Source organism: Podarcis liolepis (assembly GCF_965112155.1).
Source record: "Podarcis liolepis genome assembly, chromosome: 3".
NCBI classification, from domain to species: domain Eukaryota; kingdom Metazoa; phylum Chordata; class Lepidosauria; order Squamata; family Lacertidae; genus Podarcis; species Podarcis liolepis.
The window spans coordinates 108,710,518-108,733,950 of record NC_139557.1 but is presented as its reverse complement, the minus strand read 5'-3'; the positions used below and the strand labels follow the sequence as shown (position 1 = coordinate 108,733,950).

Here is a 23,433-nt window from a genome sequence, read left to right as displayed (position 1 = left end):
TGGGCAGTGGCTACATGGCTACAAAGGCAATTACAGTCATACCTTGGGTTAAGTACTTAATTTGTTCCGGAGGCCCATTCTTAACCTGAAACTGTTCTTAACCTGAAGCACCACTTTAGCTAATGGGGCCTCCTGCTGCTGCCGCGCTGCCAGAGCACGATTTCTTGTCTCATCCTGAAGCAAAGTTCTTAACCTGAAGCACTATTTCTGGGTTAGCGGAGTCTGTAACCTGAAGCATAAGTAACCCGAGGTACCACTCTGGGTGGCTTCCAACGGAATACTAAAATAAAAATAAAACATCAAACATTAAAAACTTCCCTAAACAGTGCTGCATTCAGATGTCTTCTGAAAGCCAGATAGTTGTTTATTTCCTTGACATCTGATGGGAGAGTGTTCCACAGAGAAGGCCCTCTGCCTGGTTCCCTGTAACCTCACTTCTCACAGTGAGGGAACCGCCAGAAGGCCCTTGGCGCTGGATCTCAGTGTCCGGGCAGAACGATGGGGGTGGAGACGCTCTTTCAGGTATACAGGACTGAGGCCATTTAGGACTTTGACGGTCAGCACCAACACTTTGAATTGTGCTCGGAAACATACTGGGAGCCAATGTAGATCTTTCAGCGCTGGTGTAGTATGGTCTTGGTGGCCACTCCCAGTCACTAGTCTAGCTGCCGCTAGACATTATGAAAATGATTCATTCATACACTGCTTCTTTTCTGTCCCAAAGGCCTCCAACCTCTAGCAGAGTTTGTACAGTGGTACCTCGGGTTACAGATGCTTCAGGTTACATATGCTTCAGGTTACAGACTCCGCTAACCCAGAAATAGTACCTCGGGTTAAGAACTTTGCTTCAGGATGAGAACAGAAATCACGCGGCCATGGTGCGGCGGCAGCAGTAGGCCCCATTAGCTAAAGTGGTGCTTCAGGTTAAGAACAGTTTCAGGTTAGGAACGGACCTCCAGAACGACTAGCAAGCAAAGCAACACAAGGCAACCGAATCACAAACTGGGAGAGTCAAAAGAAAACCTTTCCCAGATAAAAGATTAATGGGTGATCTCACCAACCCTGTACATCGCGACATAATGGTAAAGGTAAAGGGACCCCTGACCATTAGGTCCAGTCGTGGCCGACTCTGAGGTTGCGGTGCTCATCTCGCTTTATCGGCCGTGGGTGCCGTCGTACAGCTTCCGGGTCATGTGGCCAGCATGACTAAGCCGCTTCTGGCGAACCAGAGCAGCACACGGAAACGCCGTTTACCTTCCCGCTGGAGCACCTACTAGCACATGACATGCTTTCGAACTGCTAGGTTGGCAGGAGCTGGGACAGAGCAACAGGAGCTCACCCCGTCTCGGGGATTCGAACCACCGACCTTCTGATCAGCAAGTCCTAGGCTCTGTGGTTTAACCCACAGCGTTACCCACGTCCCTTGCACATCCCAACATACTTAGCGGCTAGACATCTAAGAAGACAATGAGTTACACCACCAACTACAAGAATTAAGGGTGTTCTCACCACCCACATATTTGTCATTTAGGCTTTAAAGCTGGAGCTGGAATTCATTTTTATATTAAAAACAAAGCTGTGTGCGGACCTCCCAATCCACACTGTGGCCCTGATCTGCGGCTCATGTTAACATGGTTCTGTTCTTATTTAAACTGCCAATTTAGAAGCTTATGCAGAAGCAACTCTCCAAAGGGGTTCTGGTTTGGTCCTCCATTCTATTTAACACCTACTTGAACAAATAATCTGATCCGCAAAATACCTCCCCCAATGACTGCACACTTACTGAGGTTACGGGACATTTTTAGTGGTGACTCCACATCTGTGCAATCTGTTGCCACTTAAGAGTCACATAGTCCCAAACCCTGACGCCCTTTCAGGCATGCTGTTGAAACATTATTATTATTATTATTATTATTATTATTATTATTAACTCAAGCCTTTCATCTTCGGTGAGAGTTTACTTGATTGGTGTTTCCCTGCTGGTGGTAAAACAAGAAAATAAAAGCTCTCGATTCCATTATCTTTGAGGTTTTCCTTACTGTTTACAGTTTAAATTGGGGTGGGGGGTTCCCAGTGATTTTTTTTTTTAAAAAAAAGGTTTTTCACCATTTTTCAGAGCTCCTATGAATCGAAAAGCGGATTATAAATTTTCAAATTAAATGAATAAGTGAAATAAAACCGAGTCAGCTTCTCACCCCAGGCTAATATCGTCACAAAGCATTCTGCATTAATTGAGGCCCCACAGGGTAGTTGTGTTTACAAGCCAACACAATTTTTCATCGCTAACTGGATCATTAACACAACAGTGTGTGAAGAATAGCGCTCTATGCAATTCAATGTGCGCTGAAAATCACCTCAGAGGGCGTCAGCAGTCTCTCCTTTACCTCTGCCAGGATGCAGAAAATTATACCGTTGGCTACCAGCATCCCAGGATGAAGCTTTGCCATGCATTATATATATATTTGAGACGAAAAGGTTATTGGGATCAATTTATAATTTAATTAAGCTCAAACCTCTAGACTCTTTCCTTACAAGGTTAAAAATACAACTTTACCTTAGACTCTCCAGGCACGCCATGTTTTATTTCAATCCATAATAAGATAAATATTTATGTTGTTACTTGAGGGACAATCGTTTTTCACTCGACGCCCTCAGCAAAAGGCCCAAGTAAACAACTTTGCTGAACGCAGAGTTTCTTCCATTAAACATAAATAAATGTTTCCACATTTTCAGGTTTGTGGCAGAAACCTACTTCTTTTCGCACTCATACCGCTAGGACCCGGAGTCAGCCGATTTAACTGATTGGCAGGAGAGCCAGACAAAAGTGAAGGACTTCTTCATGCAGTGGGTAACAACTTTGTGGAAGTTGCTGCCACAGAACGCAGCAATGGGCAGTAGTTTCGGTGGCACCGAAAGGGGATTAGATGAATTCATGAAGGACAACCGCAGATAGACTTACTAGCTCAGGGGTAGCCAATCTTCTGCTCTCCAGATGTTCTTAAACTCCAGCTCCCATCCACCCCAGCCATCATGGCCCAATGATCAAGGATAATGGCAGCTCTAGTCCAGCAGCATCTGGAGAGCAACACATTGGCTACTTGGGGTTGTTTCCAAAGCAATGCACAGCAGAACTTCTGTTTCCTCCTCTGCTGCCTGCCCACCAAATCTTGTCCAGATGGTCTTCTAATCCTCTGGAGCTGATGTTGAGGGTGCACAGGGAGATGCAGGAGAAAGGAGGGTGTTAAGTATAATTGTTTAATTCTCACTGAAATGGAAAATGCCTAAATGTGTATTACTGAAGGCTTCATCATGGGGATTTTCCATGGGGCTATATTAAGCTCTCTGGGTTCCTAGATGGGTTGATACTTAATTGTTATTGTTCTCTGCTAGCTCTGACATAGTGTTTTTTCTTTTTTTCTTTTTTCTTTTAGCTCTGACATAGTGTTTAACCGTAGATCAGGTGACAAAGGTATTTGGCTCCAAATCTCCATTTTGAAACCTGATCTCCATTTGCCACTTGATCTAGGTTAAACACTCACGTGTTAGCTAGCAGAAATCAGCAATAGTTACTTATCAACCCATCTAGGAGCTCAGAGACCACAATATACATCTGTAAAATTTCTCCACATTAAAACCTTCAGTAATACACATTTAGGTATTCCCCCATTTCAGTGTCAATTAAACAATTATGCTTAACGATGGAATCCCAGAATAATCACAGCTTTCATTGCGGGAGGCCAAGGCTGCACAAGGAAGAGTGGCAGCAAGCAGTGGTTCTTTGCAACACAGCATGAGAGGAGAATCTCCATGGCTGGCTGTTCAGAACATCCTTCCAGAGCAGTACCCAAGGGCAAATGCCCCATTTACCCAACTGGAGGGAAAAAACCTTCAGTCCTGCTCTTTGGAAAAAGACACCTGCTTTGGAGCTCCAAGGCTAAGTTTAAGGCAGGGCTCATTGCCTCCAGGAGAAAATGATTGTTAATCCCTTTAAAGAGCAACATGGCATTACTTGATGGGCATTCTTCTCCTCCAGGGGAGACATGGCGAGAGGTCTGATGGCGACATTTTAATTTTCCTTTCTCATTAGCTGCTTTATGCCAAAGCTGGCCGTGTTTTTGTGTGTGGGAGAAGCCACACTTGCTACGTTCGGGCACGCTGCCTTATTAGCGACAAAATTATTTGTGTTTCTCTTCTCTTTGCAGAGCTGGCCGCCAAGAGGTGTTTGTGCATGATCGCTTCCCCACTCAATTTGTTATTGTAATTGCTGCCATTGCCGTATTTAAAATTAAGCAAATAAAAGCCAAGATTGGTACCTGGCGTTGCGGTGATCAGAGCAATAGAACAGGAAGGCATAAACTTGGAGATGTTAATTCAAGGTTGCCTGTTATAGCCAGAACAGGCTATAAATAACCAGATAAGATGGGGGAGAATGCCCTTAAACCTCAGAAGAAATTCATTCTTTTGTTTTCAGAACATTAGGGAGGTTCTTTTTCCATTTTTCTCCCTCTGTGTTGATATCCTTGATTGAGAGCAGTCAAAGCAAAACCAGCACTTCACTCTTGAAACTGGAAAAAGCTGCACAGAATGCTAATTCTTTTATCAGTCTTTTCATACGTGGAGCATCAAAACCGAAAACCGGTGGCATCTGAGGCATTACACTCCCTATTTTCCTGCTGTGAACCCTTTGCCATAATTTAAACCACCTTGGCACCCAGCGCTGGAAGCCCATCAGATCCTGGCTGCCTCTTCAAACAAGTTCCAAGGAAATTGTTGAAATGGCTGAGATTGAGGAAGTACCTGGTGACCAATATGTTATACAGTGGTGCCTCGCAAGACGAAAAGAATCCGTTCTGCGATTCTCTTCGTCTAGCGGTTTTTTTGTCTTGCGAAACAAGCCCATTGAAGGATTAGCGGATTAGCGCTATTAGCGGCTTTTAGCGTCTTATCTGCTGATCGGATCAGCTGATAAGCGGCTTAGCGGCTTAGAAAAAAAGGGGGGAGGGGGGAAAAACCAGCAGGAACTCACAAGACATTGTCGTCTTGCGAAGCAAGCCCATAGGAAATTTGTTTTGCAAAGCACCTCCAAAACGGAAAACTCTTTCGTCTAGCGAGTTTTCCGTCTTGCGAGGCATTCGTCTTGCGAGGCACCACTGTAATCCTGTGATGGCCAATTATAAGCAAAGATCCACAGTGGATTATTCAGTCGGCCAGCTGAACGCTACTGACTTCAGAATAATAGCAGCTTTTTGATAACCACAGAACAAAAGTGGGCCATGAAATGCTTCCCTTCCAAGTACTCAGAGTACAACAACAACAACAACAATGTCATTAATTATATGCCGCCCATCTGACTGGCTTGCCCCAGCCACTCTGGGCAGCTCCCAACAGAATATTAAAAACACAATAAAACATCAAGCATTAAAAACTTCCCTGAACAGGGTTGCCTTCAGATGTCTTCTCAACCTCAGATAGTTGTTTATTTCCTTGACATCTGATGGGAGGGTGTTCCACAGGGCAGACACGACTTCTTGCAGTGAGGGAACCACCAGCAGGAGCTGGACCTCAGTGTCTGGGCTGGACGATGGAGGTGGAGACGCTCCTTCAGGTATACAGGGTGGAGGCTGTTTAGGGCTTTAAAGGCCAGCACAAACACTTTGAATTGTGCTCGGAAACGTACTGGGAGCCAATGTAGATCCTTTAACGCAAAGGAGTATTTACTTGGACATCAATATAGGGCTATTTAGTATAGAGAAAAAGTAAGAGGTGACATAAGTTTATAAAATTATACGTGGCATGAAGGGAATGCATTATTTTCTCCCTCTCTGATAAAAATGGCACTAGTTGGCCTCCGTGAGAACAGGAATCTGGACTAAATGGGCCATTGGCCTGATCCCACAGACTCTTCTTATAGGTTGAATGACAAGGGGGCCACCCATGCTCAGAGAGTGTCCCCATGTGCAACATCTTCCCCTTGATCTAAGTGGAGGGAGTAGGGGTGAGCATATGAACTTATGCCTTCCATTGAAGTGAATGGGGAAGGAACATATGTCGGGATCTCCGCTCGGCCAAGCTGATAAAGGTCATTTTCTTCCCCCAAGTCTTCGGAATCGCCTCTCGACGAATAACGACCTGAGCCTTTGATGAGGCTCCAAGGCACATTCCATTCAGCAGAGTTTCCAGCACAGGAAAGAGACAAGAGGTTTGGGCTACATTGTAAAGAGTTTATTTCTAAGCTACGCAGACAGAAAAAACATCCTCTCTCTATGAAAGAAGAGCAACTGAACAAAGGAAACAGGAAACCACTAATGTCACACCCTGTCTCCTTTCCCGTGAGACTGGAAGGTCTCTGGAATGTAAACAGAGTCCTGTGACTCCAAGCAGCTGCACAGTGATAAGAACAGAAACTAACACCATATACCCCACTCAGTAGCCAGACCTAACTGGACCAAACAAGACCATGATGATAAACCACATGGTGGTCCCTTGAATGTTTGCTTTTTCTTTATCAAACACTTGTCATGGGCAAAGTGCTCTGGTGTGAGACCATGGTTCACTTTACCCATGAACGTGGCACTAATCCAGATTACACTTACACACACACACACACACACACACACACACACACACTGTTATTCTTATAGTGAAGAAGAATAAACTATGCAAGGGCCAATAATGTGATTGTGAGCAATCATTTCTTTGAGTAAAATCTTTCCATAGGATCCTTACCATAGGATTACCATAGGAACTAATGCCAGTGTACTGGAAGAAGCAAAGATCACCAGTGTCAAAGCACAGTCTTCAACATCAACTTCGTTGGACTGGTCATGTTGTACAGATGCTTGATTATCATCTTCCAAAGCAACTACTCTATTCCGAACTTAAAAATGGGAAGCATAATGCCAGTGGTAAACAAAAGAGGTTTAAAGACCCTCTCAAGGCAAATCTAAAAAAAAAGGTAGTATAAACACTGACAACTGGGGAACATTGGCCTGTGAGCACTCCAATTGGAGAACAGCCTCTACCAAAGGCTTTGAAGACGCTTGAACTCAGGACAAAAGGAAGAAACGTACTAAGAGGAATGCAAGCTTGGCAAACTCTCACTGTGATCAACTCCCGCACGGAAACCAATGTCCCCACTGTGGAAGGACATATGGATCCAGAATTGGCCTCCACAGTCACTTACGGACTCACTGTTAAGACCTTGTTTACGGAAGACAATCTTACTCAGCCACAACTGATCGCCAAAGATGAAGAAGAAACTATGCAAGGGCCAATAATGTGATTGCGAGTAATCATTTCTTCGCGTAAAATCTTACCATAGGATCCTTTTTAGATATTCCGCATTACACTGCATTTGGAGGAGGCCCCCCCCCTCTCTCTCTGTGTGTGTGTGTGTGTGTGTGTGTGTGTGTGTACATCCACACGCTTCCCTCCAGATATTTCTGGACTACAACTCCATTGCTCATGCTGGTGGGGGGTGCTGCAAATTAAGACAACATCTGCAGGGTCACAGATTCTCCTCTCATAATAGAAAATATATCTATCTGCACATAGATATCTAGTGCATTTCTAAATGGGAACTAGTACAGTAAAAATAGTATTATTAGCTAAGTTTTACTCAGAGTAGAACCACTGAAATTAGAAAACGTGATTAAGTTAGGTCCATTAATTTCAACGGGACTATTCAACTCAGTAAACCTTGGAGTAAACCTGAGTTGAATAACACTCATTATATGGGCATGTGCCATGAATATATCTGATATCTTGTAGAAAACAATATCCGGCTTATTACGGTGCGTGACAACCCCTCCCCGTTGCTAGAAAGAAGAATCAGGAAACAATGTGGGAGAACAACTATTCTGTTAATCAACACAGAAAATGTTAAATCCTAATGTTAGAAACATTTGTGGCCACCTTGCTGGAAAGGATATTCTCTTTAATAAGCAACTTTTGGATGTGCATGGGCAAAAACCGAAGATTTGTTTTATTTTTATTTCTTGCTTTAAATGTCATTTATTTTCATCACAGTGATGACTTGTCAGAATGCACTCCAAGCGCAGCTCACCATCCCCCCCCTCCAATGAAGATAAATGCCAAGCTGAAATAAACAGATGAGAGAATATATTTAGAATTCGGACGTTTAGCAATACAGCTTTTTGCTTTTTTTAAGGCTGGTTGTTGTGGGGGAGGCTAAGAGAAATGTAAGAGCAAGTTATTTACTGTAGATCTTCAGAAACAAAATCTTGTTATGATGGCAATTATCTAGATTAGCACATGCGAGGCAGAATTACGTATTCATCTATCACATGCTCAAGGAGGCTGTACAGGACAACCAGGCAGTGTTCTGTTGAGATGCTTATTGCAGCGTAATGGTATCATTCACTTTTAGACCATTCCCAATGCCATTATGCTTTGAAGCACCAAGTGGCTAATCACGTTGTTGGCTAGGGACGGGGAACCTCCAGTTTGCAAGCCAGAGTTGGCCTAACATGTGTCCCCATGAGCCCGAGGCAACTTCTCCCAAACCATGCCCATCTGTCCCACACCTTAAGTCAGGGGTCTGCAACCCGCGGCTCCGGAGCCGCATGTGGCTCTTTTACACCTTTGCCGCGGCTCCGGGGCGGATACTAGCGAGGGGAGGAGGCGCATTGTGCGCCCCGACACTCCCCACTGTGGTGGGCGCTGTACTGGCTGTGACGTCGCATGGGGGCGGTGCGTGCGTCACCTTTCCGCCCGCTGTCAGATAGCGGCTCCAGAGATATATTTGTTTTAAATGTCGCAATGGTTTTGCGGCTCCCAGTTTTTTCCCCCTTCGAAAACGGGTCCAAGTGGCTCTTTTTGTCTTAAAGGTTGCAGACCCCTGCCTTAAGTCATATGTGAGGCAGATAGAAACATAGAATTGTAGAGTTGGAAGGGACGCTGAGGGTCATCAACCCCTTGCAAAGTAGGAATCTCAACACGTGGTCCCCCAATTTGAAACCATGCTGGCTCACGCTTAGCTTTGCAAAGGCGCTAGCAGTTTTATTGCTGAATCACCAGGAAGCCGCCCTGGTGGTGCAATAAAGAAGAGGAGGAGGAGGAGTTTGGATTTGATATCCCACTTTATCACTACCCTAAGGAGTCTCAAAGCGGCTAACATTCTCCTTTCCCTTCCTCCCCCACAACAAACACTCTGTGAGGTGAGTGAGGCTGAGAGACTTCAAAGAAGTGTGACTAGCCCAAGGTCACCCAGCAGCTGCATGTGGAGGAGCGGGGAAGCAAACCCGGTTCACCAGATTACGAGTCTACCGCTCTTATATGGGCCGAGTGGCTGACTTCCAGCACATTTATTATTATTAAATGCAAACTTTCTTATTATTTCAGGCACTGGCCCAGTCTCACCAATGAAAAAAACAGAGAAATGTGGACCCAGGGTGGTGCTTTCAAACACCAAGTAAAAAATGGGCATTCTGCAATTTTTCCCCCAGAAAATGAAATACTGCAAGTGCATTTGCCTGCCTAATGCTCACAACTCTACCATATAATATCCCAATTTCCTCCGCTGAATAGAAGCAGAAACCATCCTTTTCAAAGATGACAGCACCTCTGAAATATACCACCGTGGGCCATGTTTTGTAAAAAGAGGGGGAAAAGGTCTTTCACTGCAACCAAATGCTATTTTCCTCCGTAACTGAAAAGCCACTGAATGAACTGCTAATATTGCCGGTGCCTTCAGTCCTCAGTACCTTCTTTGGATGAATTACCAGTGTAAATAAGCACACCAGAGGAAGAAAATCTCATCGGCACACACGGCTGACAGTCAAGTGACACTTGGACACTCAACAGCAGCACAATTTCAGCTGCGAGGCTTTGATGGCTCTGCATTCAATGCAAATGTACTCCAGAAAGTCGGGGGGGCAGAAATTAGAACAAGTAGCTTTTCCTTCTCTCTGCTTGAAGAAAACAGCAAGGTACAGCCTGTATGATGGATGATTTCTTACCTCGGAGCCTGTGGAAGAGTTGGGCTCTCGCTTTGCAGAAGAAGGGATTTTACCCTTGGAATCCATCCAAACTAAGGCTGCAATCCAACTCATGAGTAAGTTTCATGGAAATTAGTGAGATTTATTCTGATGTTGATATGCACAGGATTGGGCTGCAAAAGCCACCTTTGATGTTATATTTCCCCACACAAAGTAAGATGTCTAGTGTAGCGTGTGTGCACATTTTGATGCCACCAGAACTTTCAGTCTCCCAACGATATCGTAGGTTGAGGACAGTACTAATGTACTTGGGGTATAGTTGGGGTCATACAAAGCCATCTTATACTGAATCTGACCAACTGGTCCATCTACCCGGACTGGCAGCGGTTCTCCAGGATTCAGATGGAGGTCTCTCCATCCTTGGGAGATGCCAGGGATCGAACCTGGAAGCTCCTGTATGCTCTACCAGTGAAGTGTTGCCCTTTCCCGAAATTATTCAGCTGGAATGACGAAGAAAACTCCCAGTGACAACCAGGAGTGTATATTTAGGCAAAAGAACTGTGAGCTCCATTCCATTCTGGTGCTCAAAACAGCTCCACCTTCCAGGCCCGATTCTTCCTTCTTAGAAAGCTACTTTTACTTGATTTGCAGTATTGACTGCACTGTAAATTCCCCCCTTCCTTTACCCACCTGTAGTTCTCACTCAGTCAATATTGTAAATAAGGGGTAAGTGGGGAAATCTCAGGTCAGGGGGCCAAAAGCAGTCCTCCAGGCCACTGTATCTGGCCCTCAAAACCTTCTCCAGTTATCTTCCACCCCAGGCCATGCCCCTCACTGCTCCCTTGAGCCCTTCTGCTTGTGGCTGGAGAGCGTTCTTGAACTGTGGTTACACCTCTTGCCTACTACAGCTGTTGCTCTACCTATTTTTTCCTCTGGCCCCTGGAAGGTTTCCCAGGAGGAAATGCGGCCCTCAAGCTAAAAATGCCTCCCCACCCCCATTGTAAACTGCTGAACTAACAGTCTCAACACAGATGTAATAAGGCATGGGAGAACATTTCTAGCAATAGTGAGCACCATGTCCAATTCTGTTTTCCTGCTGTTGCTTATTTAAATATTTCTATATGCAGCGGAAATAAAACAAGGAGTAACAGTTTAAACCATGATGCATTGCATTTATTTATGGGCAACCATTTCAAAATTAGAATACCATAGAAAATTTTCAACATATCCACAACCCATCATAGGAGAAAACCACTCAATAAGTAACATGCAAGTAAGTCCTAGCTGGGAAATAACATTTTGTTCTGGTCTCCAGTATTTAACATGGCACCTGCCATTGTGAGAAACAGGATGTGGCATCACCTCCTTTGGCAATGGCCTTTGGCTGAGTGCAACTGTGCACTTCCAACCTGAGTTCAAACGGCTCCTTGTTTAGATTTTCTCATGTCACGCAATTAGCTTTGTTTGGGAAAGGATTTCGTTCACATAGCTGTTGTTTTTTGCCCCGACTTCATCTTTCAGCTGCTTCAGTTTGGTTCTGATGTCCTCCTCAGACATGTCCGCCAGTGGCAATGCTTTCACATTAGAAAGGAAATCCTTGATTATTTTTTCACCTTCCTAGAAAGGAAAAGAAAATGATGTTCAGCCTCTGATTTGCGTCCTCCTGGATTCCTCTGCAGCATGGGTGGGGAGCCTCAGAGGCTTCTGTGCACCATTTCTAAGCCCCTACGAATGCATTCGTCTGGCACTGAAAATAGCAATTTCAACAACCCAGGGTTTGTGGATCAATGACTTAAAATGGCAGAAAATGGCAAATTAAGCAGATGTGATACACAGAAGATCTAGATCCAGACTCCTAGTTAAAGTGTGTGTGTGTCTGTGTGTGAATACTGATTGTTATCACAGAATCTATTTGCTTTGGCTGCTGCACCCAAGTGATTTATACAAGTCCTGATAGCCTTTAATTCCTAATACTGTGTGTAACTGATGAGATGAGCTTTAGTCCGTAAAACCCCAGGCTACAATAATCTGGTTCATTATCTTAAGGTGCAACTAGAGTTTCCTTGCTGCAGCAAACTGACATGGCTACTTCTCAAAATCAGTTCACAAAGCGTTCTTTACAGTTCTGTTTATGCCATTCAGCAAACGTGTCTGGACAGCATCAGTCTAACTGAAGAAATCAGGGAAGAAATTTGCAGACTGAAAAGGATTAAGCATTAAACACACATTGGCGAGTGAGCTTTTGCAAGCCAGTGCTTCAAAAACACAGAAAGTATCATCTGAGCAGTTGTTAATGCAGCAGCTGTTGCTCACCCACAAATCATCATCTTAAAGCAAAGAGGCCGCACAATGCAAAACTCTCAGTGATGCAGTAAGCTAAATTTCCTGGTTTTGGAGGAGATGGCTCAGGGAGCTCAAAGTGGGTATCAGTCTTCTGATAAATGACATAGAGAGACAGGGACCCCTGGATGGTTAAGTCCAGTCAAAGGCAACTGTGGGGTGTGGCACTCATCTCATTTTTCAGGCCAAGGGAGCTGGCATTTGTCCACAGACAGCTTTCTGAGTCATGTGGCCAGCATGACTAAACCGCTTCTGGCGCAATGGAACACCGTGACGGAAGCTAGAGTGCACACAAAAAAAACCGTTTACCTTCCTGCCGCAGTGGTACCTATTTATCCACTTGCACTGGTGTGCTTTCCAGCTGCTAGGTTGGCAGAAGCTGAGACAGAGCAACAGGAGCTCACCCCATCACCTGGATTCAAGAGACAGGAAGGCAGGCAGAGTATACTAGGCACCCTATAGTGTTTTTTTGTGGGCACCATTCCAGGGGCAGTGGTATCACTTAAGAGGCTCTTGTTGACAAATCTGTATCTAAATCTTGTAGATACATTATAGAAAAGGGGGAAAGAAATGATTTCAACAAGCGTATGACAGTTAGCAAACCTGCTTCTCTTTGTAGAAGTTCCTGGCTGGTGGCTCTTCCTCCTCGGCCTGTGGATTTCCAACGGCCTGGAACTCCCCCAACTCCAAGGCCTTTGTCTTGGCATTCTCTATCACATGCTTGGGAAAAGCAGCTAGCTCTGCCACGTGGATGCCAAAGCTCTGGTCACAAGGCCCTGGAAGAAGCATCACTGGGGTCAGTCCTCAAAAGGTGAAAGCAGAACCTGTGCATCTGACTCCATGCTGCCTATTTCAGAAAGAGGGGGGACTGACTGCCTGAAAAGTGATGTCCGGGTCAAACTCTGCCCCAATTTCTAGCAGTTAAACATAATCCTGCTTGAGCTGGGGAAATCTGAAACTCAGCCTGGGTCAGGGGGTTTCAAACACCATAAAAGTGAACATTGCTAAGAAGCAGTAAGTTATCAAAACGGGACAAGAGTACAAAAGGAAAATGTCCATTTGGGGTTGCAAAAGCATCGTGTGTCAACCATTAAAAGTAATTTGCGTGGCCATAAATTGGAAAGGATTCAGAGGACAGGAATGGAAAAGGGTACCGAAATATGTACATATCCAGCCCAGAGCCAAGCAATGTTGGGACACCCCCAAAAGAGGAGTAGCTTAGAAACTTCCATTTAAGTTAATGGTGGCTTCCTGTGTCATTCAAAACAGGAACGGTGGCTAACATTAACCATGGCTGCTTCAACAAGCCAGTTTCTCGAAGTAGTTTAAAGCAGGCTTGTTTGAAACCAATCAGCTAGTGTGGGTTAACCACAGTTTGCCCTCCAGGTGATATGACAGGCTGCTAACTAAAAGTGAAAGCTTCCCAACTCCTCTTCCTGGCCAGGTGGAGGGGTGGGGGAGCACATGAGTCCAGTGTTCACAATACACTAAACTAGGACCAGGGAATCTATGGCTCACCAGGTGTTGCTGAACTCCAATTCCCATAATCCCTGACCACTGGCTAAGTGATTTGGATTCCAACAATGTCTGGAAGGCCATAGGTTTCTCACAATGCCAACCTTCCCCCATGTGGTGCCTTCCAGCTTCCATCAGCTCCAGCCAGCATGGCCAACGGGCAGGGATGATGGGAGTCGTAGTCCCAAACATCTGGAGGACATCAGGCTGGTGAAGGCTGCTCTACAGTAAACAAGGTGAATTTGTTCCAGGGATGTGAAGCGAGCCTCACCATTTTTCACACGATACAGCATTGTCAGCGTGTCCTCTGTGGTTAGCGCTGTGACGTGCAAGTTATTCACAGTGGGGATCTCGTCAGCAAGTGCGGTCAGTTCGTGAAAATGAGTGGCAAACATACAAAACGCTCCAATTTTGCTGGCAATATATTCCGAGATTGCCCAGGCCAGTCCAAACCCATCATAGGTAGATGTTCCTCTCCCAAGCTCGTCAATGATTACCAATGAGTTTTCTGTTGCAATCCTAAAACCAGAGGCAATAAAGTTGTAAAAAGTGGTACAGCTTCAAAACTAAACAGGAAAACTACACCACTGGCCCCTGAACAATCAAGGATACACAAATGCTACTTTCTCAACATTCCTCTCTTTTAAGAGCCTCCTCCAGATAACATTCCCTCTATTTCCAAAGTTTAGAACTCCTGTGTAGCCCAAACACTCCAAAAGTACTTCAGGGACTGAGGATGCTAAGTAGCCAAAGAATGTAAATGTCTGAATTTCATGGGAAGGAGGGTGAAGAACCTACGTGTGGAATGGAGTGTCCTGGAGAAGGGTACTGATATCTGACTATGGGACTGAACAGGAACACAGGATACTGAAACATTTTGCTGTAGGTCCCATTTGTTCCCAACAATACTGAACTAAAACGGCAATCAACTTAGAAGCAAAATGAGCCCGTTGTTTTCTTCCTATGTTTGGAGACTTCTGAGATTCTCAAAAATATACTATTCTCCAGTGGCTGTGGCCAGTCTCAGAGAGTATCTGTCCTGTGCACAAAACAGATCACAAGCACCTTGGGGAGTGGGGTCACTAAGCTTGTAGAAACACTTGGGGCTTCTGGCAAGCAAGGTTTGCAAACGAAGGTCTTACCTAAGGATGGCAGACGTCTCCAACATTTCCGCCATGAATGTAGACACGCCTTTCAACTGGCTGTCCCCAGCTCCTACCCGGGCCAGGATGCAATCCACAATGCTTATCTCTGCAGAGTCACATGGCACAAAACAGCCAATCTGGGCCATGAGAACAATCATCCCTGTCTGGCGGATGTAGGTGGATTTCCCTCCCATGTTTGGTCCTGCAGAGCAAGTAGCAGCAGGAAATTAAGCGGCATTTCAAGCAGGAGGAGGAAAGGTCTTCTTGACAACCTAATATGCAACTTCAGTTTAACATACTGTGCTGGTTTTTTTATTTTAAACCACTTAGTATTTCAAAAATCTTTATGCGGTTTACACTGTACATGATATAAAAACAATATCTATTGAAGCAAAATGAAACCTAAAACCAACAAAACAACATTAATTCTGGTTAAATACAGCTATTCTTCAATGTCCTTCTTTATTAACTTTTGATTAATTATCATATTCATAAGCTGTTCTACCTTGTCAGTGAGCAACACCACCACCAATGCAACCATGGCTGTTCCATCTGCATTTTATGAAAATCACTTCCACTGATTTGCATGTTAGGTCAGTTTTGCACTGGTTGTCAGGCTTCAAACTTGAAAGCTGAAACATTAAGGCTTGCCTGAAGATTGCTTCCCCATTTCAAATCAAAACACCCACCTAAATGCAGAACGCTCGTCTGCAGAAATTATTATAGGCTCATTTCTTCTCTGTTTTGAGGCCGGGATACAGGCTTATTTTAAAAGCATCCTCATAAATAACACGCACACATACAACACAGAAGATGGAGGCAAGAGGGGAAACAGGCATGGCATATAAACGAAGCTTTTACCGGTAATGATATGGAACATCTGCTTGCCCTTCTCAAAGGTCACATCGTTCGGGATGAAGGAAACGTCATCTTGAACTTCAATGCAGGGGTGTCTTGAGGCTTTCAGCACAATCTTCCCTGTCCCCTTTTCCAGAATTGTTGGGCGTACGTATGGGGTTGGCGCTGCATTTGACGCATGAGCAAAACTGACAATAGCATCCAGCTGGGCTATGACATCACTCAGGATCTGTATGGGCTCCTTATACCCTGTTGGAAAAGCACAGGCTCAATGCAGCTTCCTGCTTTGCAGAAATCTAAAAGGAATCCAGACATTAATCTGGCACCGCCACCCGCTTCTATCAACTTCTACCATCCTAGCATACAATGAGAATTCTAGCTGGTGATGTGATAAGCCAACTTGCAGGTGAGAACATTGAACACTTTTCTTTCTTTGCATTTGAATATCCCAAGGTGGGGGCGGGGGAGGTCAATTGGGGTCCTGGCTTCATGGTTGCAGGTGCAGCCGTTTCAGTTATGCAATATCCTTGCACCTCAGTGAAATGTGTTGCTGTCCCCTCTGGCTGAGTGGTCCCTCTCCCTGCAGGCTCAGTGTCCACACAGGAATGTGCATTATACGAAGTCCTATCAAGGGTCTATCTAGCTGAGTACTGTTCATACTGGCTGGCAGCTGCTCTCCAGGGTTTCAGACAGCGGACGTTCCCTGTCCTATCTGGAGATGCTGGGTTCTGAATCTGAGACCTTCTGCATGCAAAGCAAATCCTACACCTCTCCCTTACCACTTTCATTTCACTTTAAAAAAACAGCCAGTCTAAATAGCCACACCTATTTCACTACATTAAAAAAGGACACATAAACCACTGTGGCACAAGTCTAGGTAGTGCGTATGGAAGTCCTGGGCTGCCCGGACGACAAGACCTGCCCCCTTTGGCCTCGCTGGGGTGGTCCAAATGAAAGCAGAGCAATATGTTTGGGCCAGCTTGGCTGCAGGAGTTGCCGGAAGGAGGCGCACAAGGTGCCATCCAACCATCGTAGGGACTCCACTTTGGATTGGTGCAGGGCTTACTCTTTAACCTTTTCTTCTCCCCAAGATGTCCCACAAGCTAGCAGGTACGGGCTGTTCCTCAGGGTTTGCTCCCAAAGCCTTTCTCAGGAACGAGTCTAGCCACAAGGCAGCAGAGGTTTAGGATCAGGGTTTTCCTTCTCCTAGATGGGCTACCTTCCCAGGTTGACGATCCCCATGTGCCCCTCACTCCCCTCTACAGCCCGTGCAAAAACAATCTTCTTGAATATTGGACCCGCTACTGGCCTAGTCCGTTCAATCCGCAGGAGCCTGACTTCGCATGCAGAGGATAGTCAAGTCTTAAACACACACTACCACAACTGCAGTGCTCATCAGGAACAGTATCTTCCCCCAACCCCCCATCCTCTCCTGACATATATACACACTAAGTGCAACCCTCAGCCATGAAGGCTCTTGAAATCCTCAACCACCAGTACTCAAAGTGAAGCAAACTACCCCAAACCACCACTTAAGTCGCTGAGGATGTCTGGGCCATAAAAAGTGTTCTGCCCCTAATAAAAAGGCAAAGGGAACCCTGACCATTAGGTCCAGTCATGGCCAACTCTGGGGTAGTGGCGCTCATCTCGCTTTACTGGCCGAGGGAGCCAGCGTACAGCTTCCGGGTCATGTGGCCAGCATGACTAAGCCGCTTCTGCCAAACCAGAGCAGCGCACGGAAACGCCGTTTACCTTCCCGCCGGAGCGGTACCTACATATCTACTTGCACTTTGATGTGCTTTCGAACTGCTAGGTTGGCAGGAACTGGGACTGAGAAAAGGGAGCTCACCCCGTTGCGGGGATTCGAACTGCCGACCTTCTGATCGGCAAGTCCTAGGCTCTGTGGTTTAACCCACAGTGCCACCTGCGTCCCTGAGTCTGCCCCTAATAATGACACCCAACTCCGTCCGTCCCTCCTCAACTTCAGGTGAAGCACTGCATTCCTTAAAAATATGCCTGAAGGCAGTTACTGACTGCATAAGGGATAACAAATGGAAGCTTAATCCAGGCAGTAAAGAAGTGATAATGATGGGACAGCCCAAAACTATCCTAGCAGAGTTAGATCCCCCACTAAGGATGAGATTTGCAACCAGGGGTTGCTCCTAAACGCTGAACTTCTGTTGGATTCTCAGGCGGCTGCAGAGCCTAGGAGTGCATTTTGCTGGGTTAAGCTAGTGAGCCAATGTGATGCTCTTTTCAGATAAAGAGTTGAACTCAGTCCCTCGTGCTTTAGTAACCTCCCACACAAGTGACTGAAACACGACCTACATGTATTCTATGTTTCAAGAAGCAGCTAGCGCAGAATGCTGCAGCTCATCTGATCACGGAAGAAGCCTCAGTGAAATATTCCAGATCTAGCTCATCTGCAGTGGCTGCCTGGCCCGGTCGCTTCCAGGCCCAGTTGAAATTGCTGCTGCTGATCTTTTAAAGTCTGCATCAGAGCTGAGGAACCTCAGGCCAGGATCTTGATGCAGCCCTCTTCACCCCAGGCCATGTCCTCTCACCCCTAAGCAGCCACGTTCTACACCCAAACTGTCCTTTAATTGGGTTCGTGAACTGACAATACCTGTCGCATGCCTAGATGGAGAGCTGTGGGGCAGTGGGACTGAGGCTAAAGAGCAATGAATGTAAATTTGGCTTTTGTGTGGTAGGCAGTTTCTACACCCACAAACACCCACACATCCTTTCTATTCTCCATCCTGGGAAGTGAAGAGACACTATCAGAGCTTATTTCAGCCAGGATAAAGCACTCAAAGACAGTGTAAAGCAGGGGAAGTTGGGATGCTGCCTGGGAAAGTCCCATGAGCCAGATATTGAGGTTTGGGGGGCTGCATTCAGCCCCTGAGGTCCCCACCCTGTTGTAGCATCAAACCAAGATATGGTACTACGCCTGAACAGAATCACGGAGTACTATAAAGCACTAGTTGTGGGCTGCGCCAAAGTATCATTAAGCTCCAATTAAGCATTTGAAACCAACTACACTCAGAGCCTGTTGACACTACTCAGGAAGGATCCTGCGGCTTATATGCCAAGTCCTAAAGTATGTAAGCGATGTCAGGTGACAACATTTTAGCACTCAGAAAGCTCATTCTGCAAGTGCACACCAGGGAAATCACTCTTGCACATTTTAGTATTCTCTCTGGAAAGTTTTCCAGCGCAAACCTTCGCCGTCTCATTGAACTGGTAAAGAGCAAGGGCTAATTAAACTGCTGTGAGCAACCCTGGCTTTGAAAAGGCATATCACTAGCTGTTAACACTGAATGCATAAATTGGTTGACAAGACAGACCTGCTGTCTCTCTATTATACATAAAACCTTCCACAGAGACAGACTCTGATCTTCTTGACAGCATCATTCTCTCCCCCACCCACCCCGCCCAAACAAACACCCCAATTCACTTTCACAACGCCTCCCAATTGTGCATTTTATTGCCCCAAAAGATCTTCTAACTACCATGAAAAGATGTCTGGCCAGATGTTCAGAGACCAGTTTCTACCCACAAAAGGCTACTGGGGAAACAATTATAGATAATTGCCCTGGAAGGAGAAGTTAGGGAAGGTGGGTGGTGTTAGCTAATGCAGTTAAGAAAGCCACGACTAATGTATTCACTGAGACATTTGCAATTCTGCTCCCATGCACCCACAAAGCTAGGAGGCATTCACCCGAGCAACTTTTCCTGAAACTGCTGCTGAACATGCTAGCGTGCTCCAGTAGAGCCACTTCGGCTTTGGGTCAAACCAGATGAGATGGAGATTCAGTCACAGATTTCCTGATTCTAGTTTTTGTTCATTTTTTTACACATGGTGGTAGGGTACTTTTAATTTTCCCGTAACAGGCAGGAAAGGGACACAGGAAGCTGCCATATAATAAAGTCAAACCACTGGTCAATCTTACTATGTACAGCCTACAAACTGACAGGCGGAGGCTCTCTGGAGATTGTACAGAATGCTGCCATTCTGCTTGCGCAATGGACTTTCGATTGCTCAATTAATCTCCCCACTACCTCTCCTCTCCTGTGCAGCTCCCCATGCATGCCCAAAAATCCTGCTCGTGGAGGGGGGGGGCGTCCTCCCAGCCCCTTCTTATCTCTCTTCCCACAACTTCCCTTAGTGTTACCTCTACTACAGAAATTTTGATTGTAAGATCATTTGGGGTAGGGAACTGTATTTTGCTTATGTAATTCTGTAAAGTGCTTTGTACATTTCACGTCAAGCAATAAACACAAGATGTAGTCAAACAAAGAAGCCAGACGATTCCACAGCTAAACTAAACAATAGAACACCCACAAATGAAGAATGAAAAGATTAAACGGTGCAATCTATTTGTTCGTTCATTAAGCAGATTAAAAATATGAATTTTATACAGGCTTTTTATTAGAGCTGTCCTCGGTGAAATTGATTCAGCACCGACTAAATTACCTGCGTCTTTTTGCCAGCTCGATACAAAACAGTCACCACAGAGGCCATGTCAAGTTCCTTCCTTTTGCAAGATGAAAACTGGGCTAAAATGGACAGACTATGGCCATGTTTACACATTTGAAGGACTATGATGCCTTTTTAGACAGTCATAGCTTCTCTCAAAGAATTCTGGGAACTGTAGTTTGTCACAGAGCTACAATTCCCATAGTTCCCTGTGAAGAAGGACTGATTGTTAAGCCATTGTGGGACCTGTAGCTCTGTGAGGGGGAATAGGGGTCTCTTAGCAACTCTCAGCGCACTCAACAACTATAGCTCCCAGAATCCTTTGGGAGGACGCCATGACTGTGGTATCACAGCACTTTAAATGTATGGTTTGGATGTGCCCTGTGATATAAAGCTTTGGCTGCAGATGCCTTAGTAAGTTGGACCCCTTCAGATCTAATTCAGCTTTAATCCAATCACATGGCAAATACAGCAGCCAGCACAAAGGGTGGGGAGGGGACTGGTTGTATGAATGCACCATTAAACAAATTTATAAAACCTTTAAAAAATGACAATCCTAGCTGACAAAGTATTTCTTTTCTTATTCATTTATTTATTTCCAGCCATTTTACCTAAGCGGTGCAGTATCAATACCTCTCAGCACGTTTTAACACCTAAAGCAGGTGGTGTTATAATCAACACTTCCGTTTCACTCAAAACAGCTGGCAGCAAAATGCAAACGCAGCGCACAAAGGTAAAACGCTACGAGGCCCAATCTCACACACTAAACGAGGCTAACTGTTTGAACAGCACATTCCTTTAGCTGCCGTGCCCAAGTGCTCGGGCGCCCGCTGTGCCCAAGCATTTAAGCAATCTGGAACAGCTTACGCAAGAGAAAAGCACAAGTCTTTCTCATCTGTATCACCATCTTACTCATGCTAAAGCTGCCTGCACACCAGTGCCCTGTCGGAACAGGATTTGAGGGTTCCCGTTGCTTGAATCTACATCCGATTCAGGAACACAGAGATCTCAGCAATGGCGCCCCTTTAGGACACTTAGGGGTGCAGAGATGCAAAATGTCACATTAAAAATCACAGGACATGTACACGTGCCAAAAATAATAGATCAGTGAGGAAAAATGGCACCAGCATGTTTTAAAGCAAAGAACAGTATTTGGATATAAAAACAGATGTCTGGCAACTCCTGCCAGTTTTAAAGCCCTCTCTAGACATTGGTTGAGATGCTGTGACCTCAGACAACTGATGCTCAGAGTTGCTAGAGTGCTCACTTTTGTTTCTAGAAGCGAGACCACCCAACCTGCCACTGGCTGAACGGCCACGATGTCAGGGAATGTTCCTGGAAAACCAGAACAGGGACAGGAAACCAAGGTGGAAGGAAGGCTAAGGTTCTGAAGTGCCTTCTGTTTCATTAGCAGCAGTTGTGCTGACATCCGTAGCCGAGTGCTATATAATATCCAGAGGAAAATCCAACCAAGTTCTGCTTGGCACCTCTAAGCAGACGTATGGCTGCAGGCCATGTTGGCAAATTGTTTTCCGCAGTTAACGTAGTTTGTCCTCGCCACAAGATGGGTCACATTTCTATTTCAGAGAGGCCGCAGGCTGAGAGCAGACCAATTACTTTTGTACGCACTCCACAAATGGTGTGTGGGTGTTTTACTCCTGGTTAAAACATATCCTCAGAACATATCTGGTGATTCCATGTATAAGTACACAGTGTTCCTTACCTGAGGCAACGCCGATGATTTCCTTAACAACGATGGCCTGGCTTTTTTCATACTCTCCTCTGATACTTATGTATTCTTCATTGATGCTTTTCAGTTGACTGTTCAGGAACGAAAAGGAAAACGTTAGCAAACTTCCGCAACCTGGCAGAACACTTGCCAGGTTGACTCGCACCCACCCCACAGGAAGTTTAGAGGACACTTCCATTAGCGTTCCGAGGCAAAGGCAGGGATATGTGTTTCACGCACATGTTAGAGAACTTCACCCCGTTCTTCTGGGTTTCCAAGACCTTATATTTCAGGTTGTTTCGCAGAACCTTCTCTTCTTTGTAGGTGATTCGGAAAAAATGGCCAAACTGGGAGTTGCATTCTAATTTGATGCTCTTGCCGGCTTCCAGACCTGTTTCATGGGAAGGGATTGGGGGAGAATAAAATCCATGACTGATTGGTGGCATTATAAACACACAAATCACATTTTCGTTATCCCCACTCAGTGAGTCAAATTTCTCTCTTGGCTGGGTTTTGCTGCTTGATATTGTACCAGGCCACCTGCCGGGAAATTAACTCATAGTCACAGGGCTTGGAACAAGTCCTAACACCTAGCTCACTAAGAGTTAGAGGAGTTTCAAACTGCGGTGCCACTCACCACTTTAGAAATCCCTCTACTGTAATGCCACGGAAACCTAAGATTACCCAAAGGAGAGGGAGAAGCTCTTATAGGAATGCTTTATTTATTGACACTGGATTGACAAGATCATCACAAAGGATAAACGCATGCCTGTACTTCAACCGTTCTGGCTGCTGCACCTCCAAAAGGGTATTGTAGAGCTCAAAAAGGTGCAGAAAAGAGCAACCAGAAGTTATCAAGGGTCTGAAATACTTCCCCTACTAGGAAAAACTTACATGGGTCGGGACTATTTAGTTTAGAAAAAGGGCAAGTGGGGAGAATGACTGAGATTTCCACTGTTGTGCATGGTGTGGAGAAGGTATATAGGTAGACGTTTCTCTCTTTCTCACAAGACTCAGGGTCATGGGTTTGAGTCCCACGCTGGGCAAAAGATTCCTGCATTGCAAGGGGTTGGACTAGATGACCCTCGTGATCCCTTGCAATATAGTACAGTGGTACCTCGGGTTACATACGCTTCAGGTCACAGACTCCGCTAACCCAGAAATATTACCTCGGGTTAAGAACTTTGCTTCAGGATGAGAACAGAAATCGTGCAGCAGCGGCGCAGCGGCAGCTGGAGGCCCCACTAGCTAAAGTGGTGCTTCAGGTTAAGAATAGTTTCAGGTTAAGAACAGACTTCCAGAACGAATTAAGTTCTTAACCCGAGGTACCACTGTACTAGACTTCAACGTTATCCAACAAAAGCTGAATGGTGAGAGATTCAGGACATACAAAGAAAGAGCCCTTCT

General features: G+C 45.4%; 1 protein-coding gene across 1 annotated transcript in view; it reads right to left on the bottom strand.

Annotated features, from left to right (window-relative positions):
• Nucleotides 1-11,108: 11,108 nt before the first annotated feature.
• MSH2 (mutS homolog 2) overlaps nt 11,109-23,433 on the bottom strand; it is a 59,475-nt gene continuing 47,150 nt past the window's right edge. The window contains exons 10-16 of the mRNA XM_083494258.1: nt 22,267-22,417; nt 22,021-22,118; nt 15,821-16,066; nt 14,957-15,161; nt 14,086-14,333; nt 12,903-13,075; nt 11,109-11,576 (exon numbers count right to left, since the gene is read on the bottom strand). Coding sequence (XP_083350384.1) covers nt 11,406-11,576; nt 12,903-13,075; nt 14,086-14,333; nt 14,957-15,161; nt 15,821-16,066; nt 22,021-22,118; nt 22,267-22,417 — 1,292 coding nt within the window. The 3' untranslated portion in view covers nt 11,109-11,405. The remainder of the gene's footprint in view (nt 11,577-12,902; nt 13,076-14,085; nt 14,334-14,956; nt 15,162-15,820; nt 16,067-22,020; nt 22,119-22,266; nt 22,418-23,433) is intronic.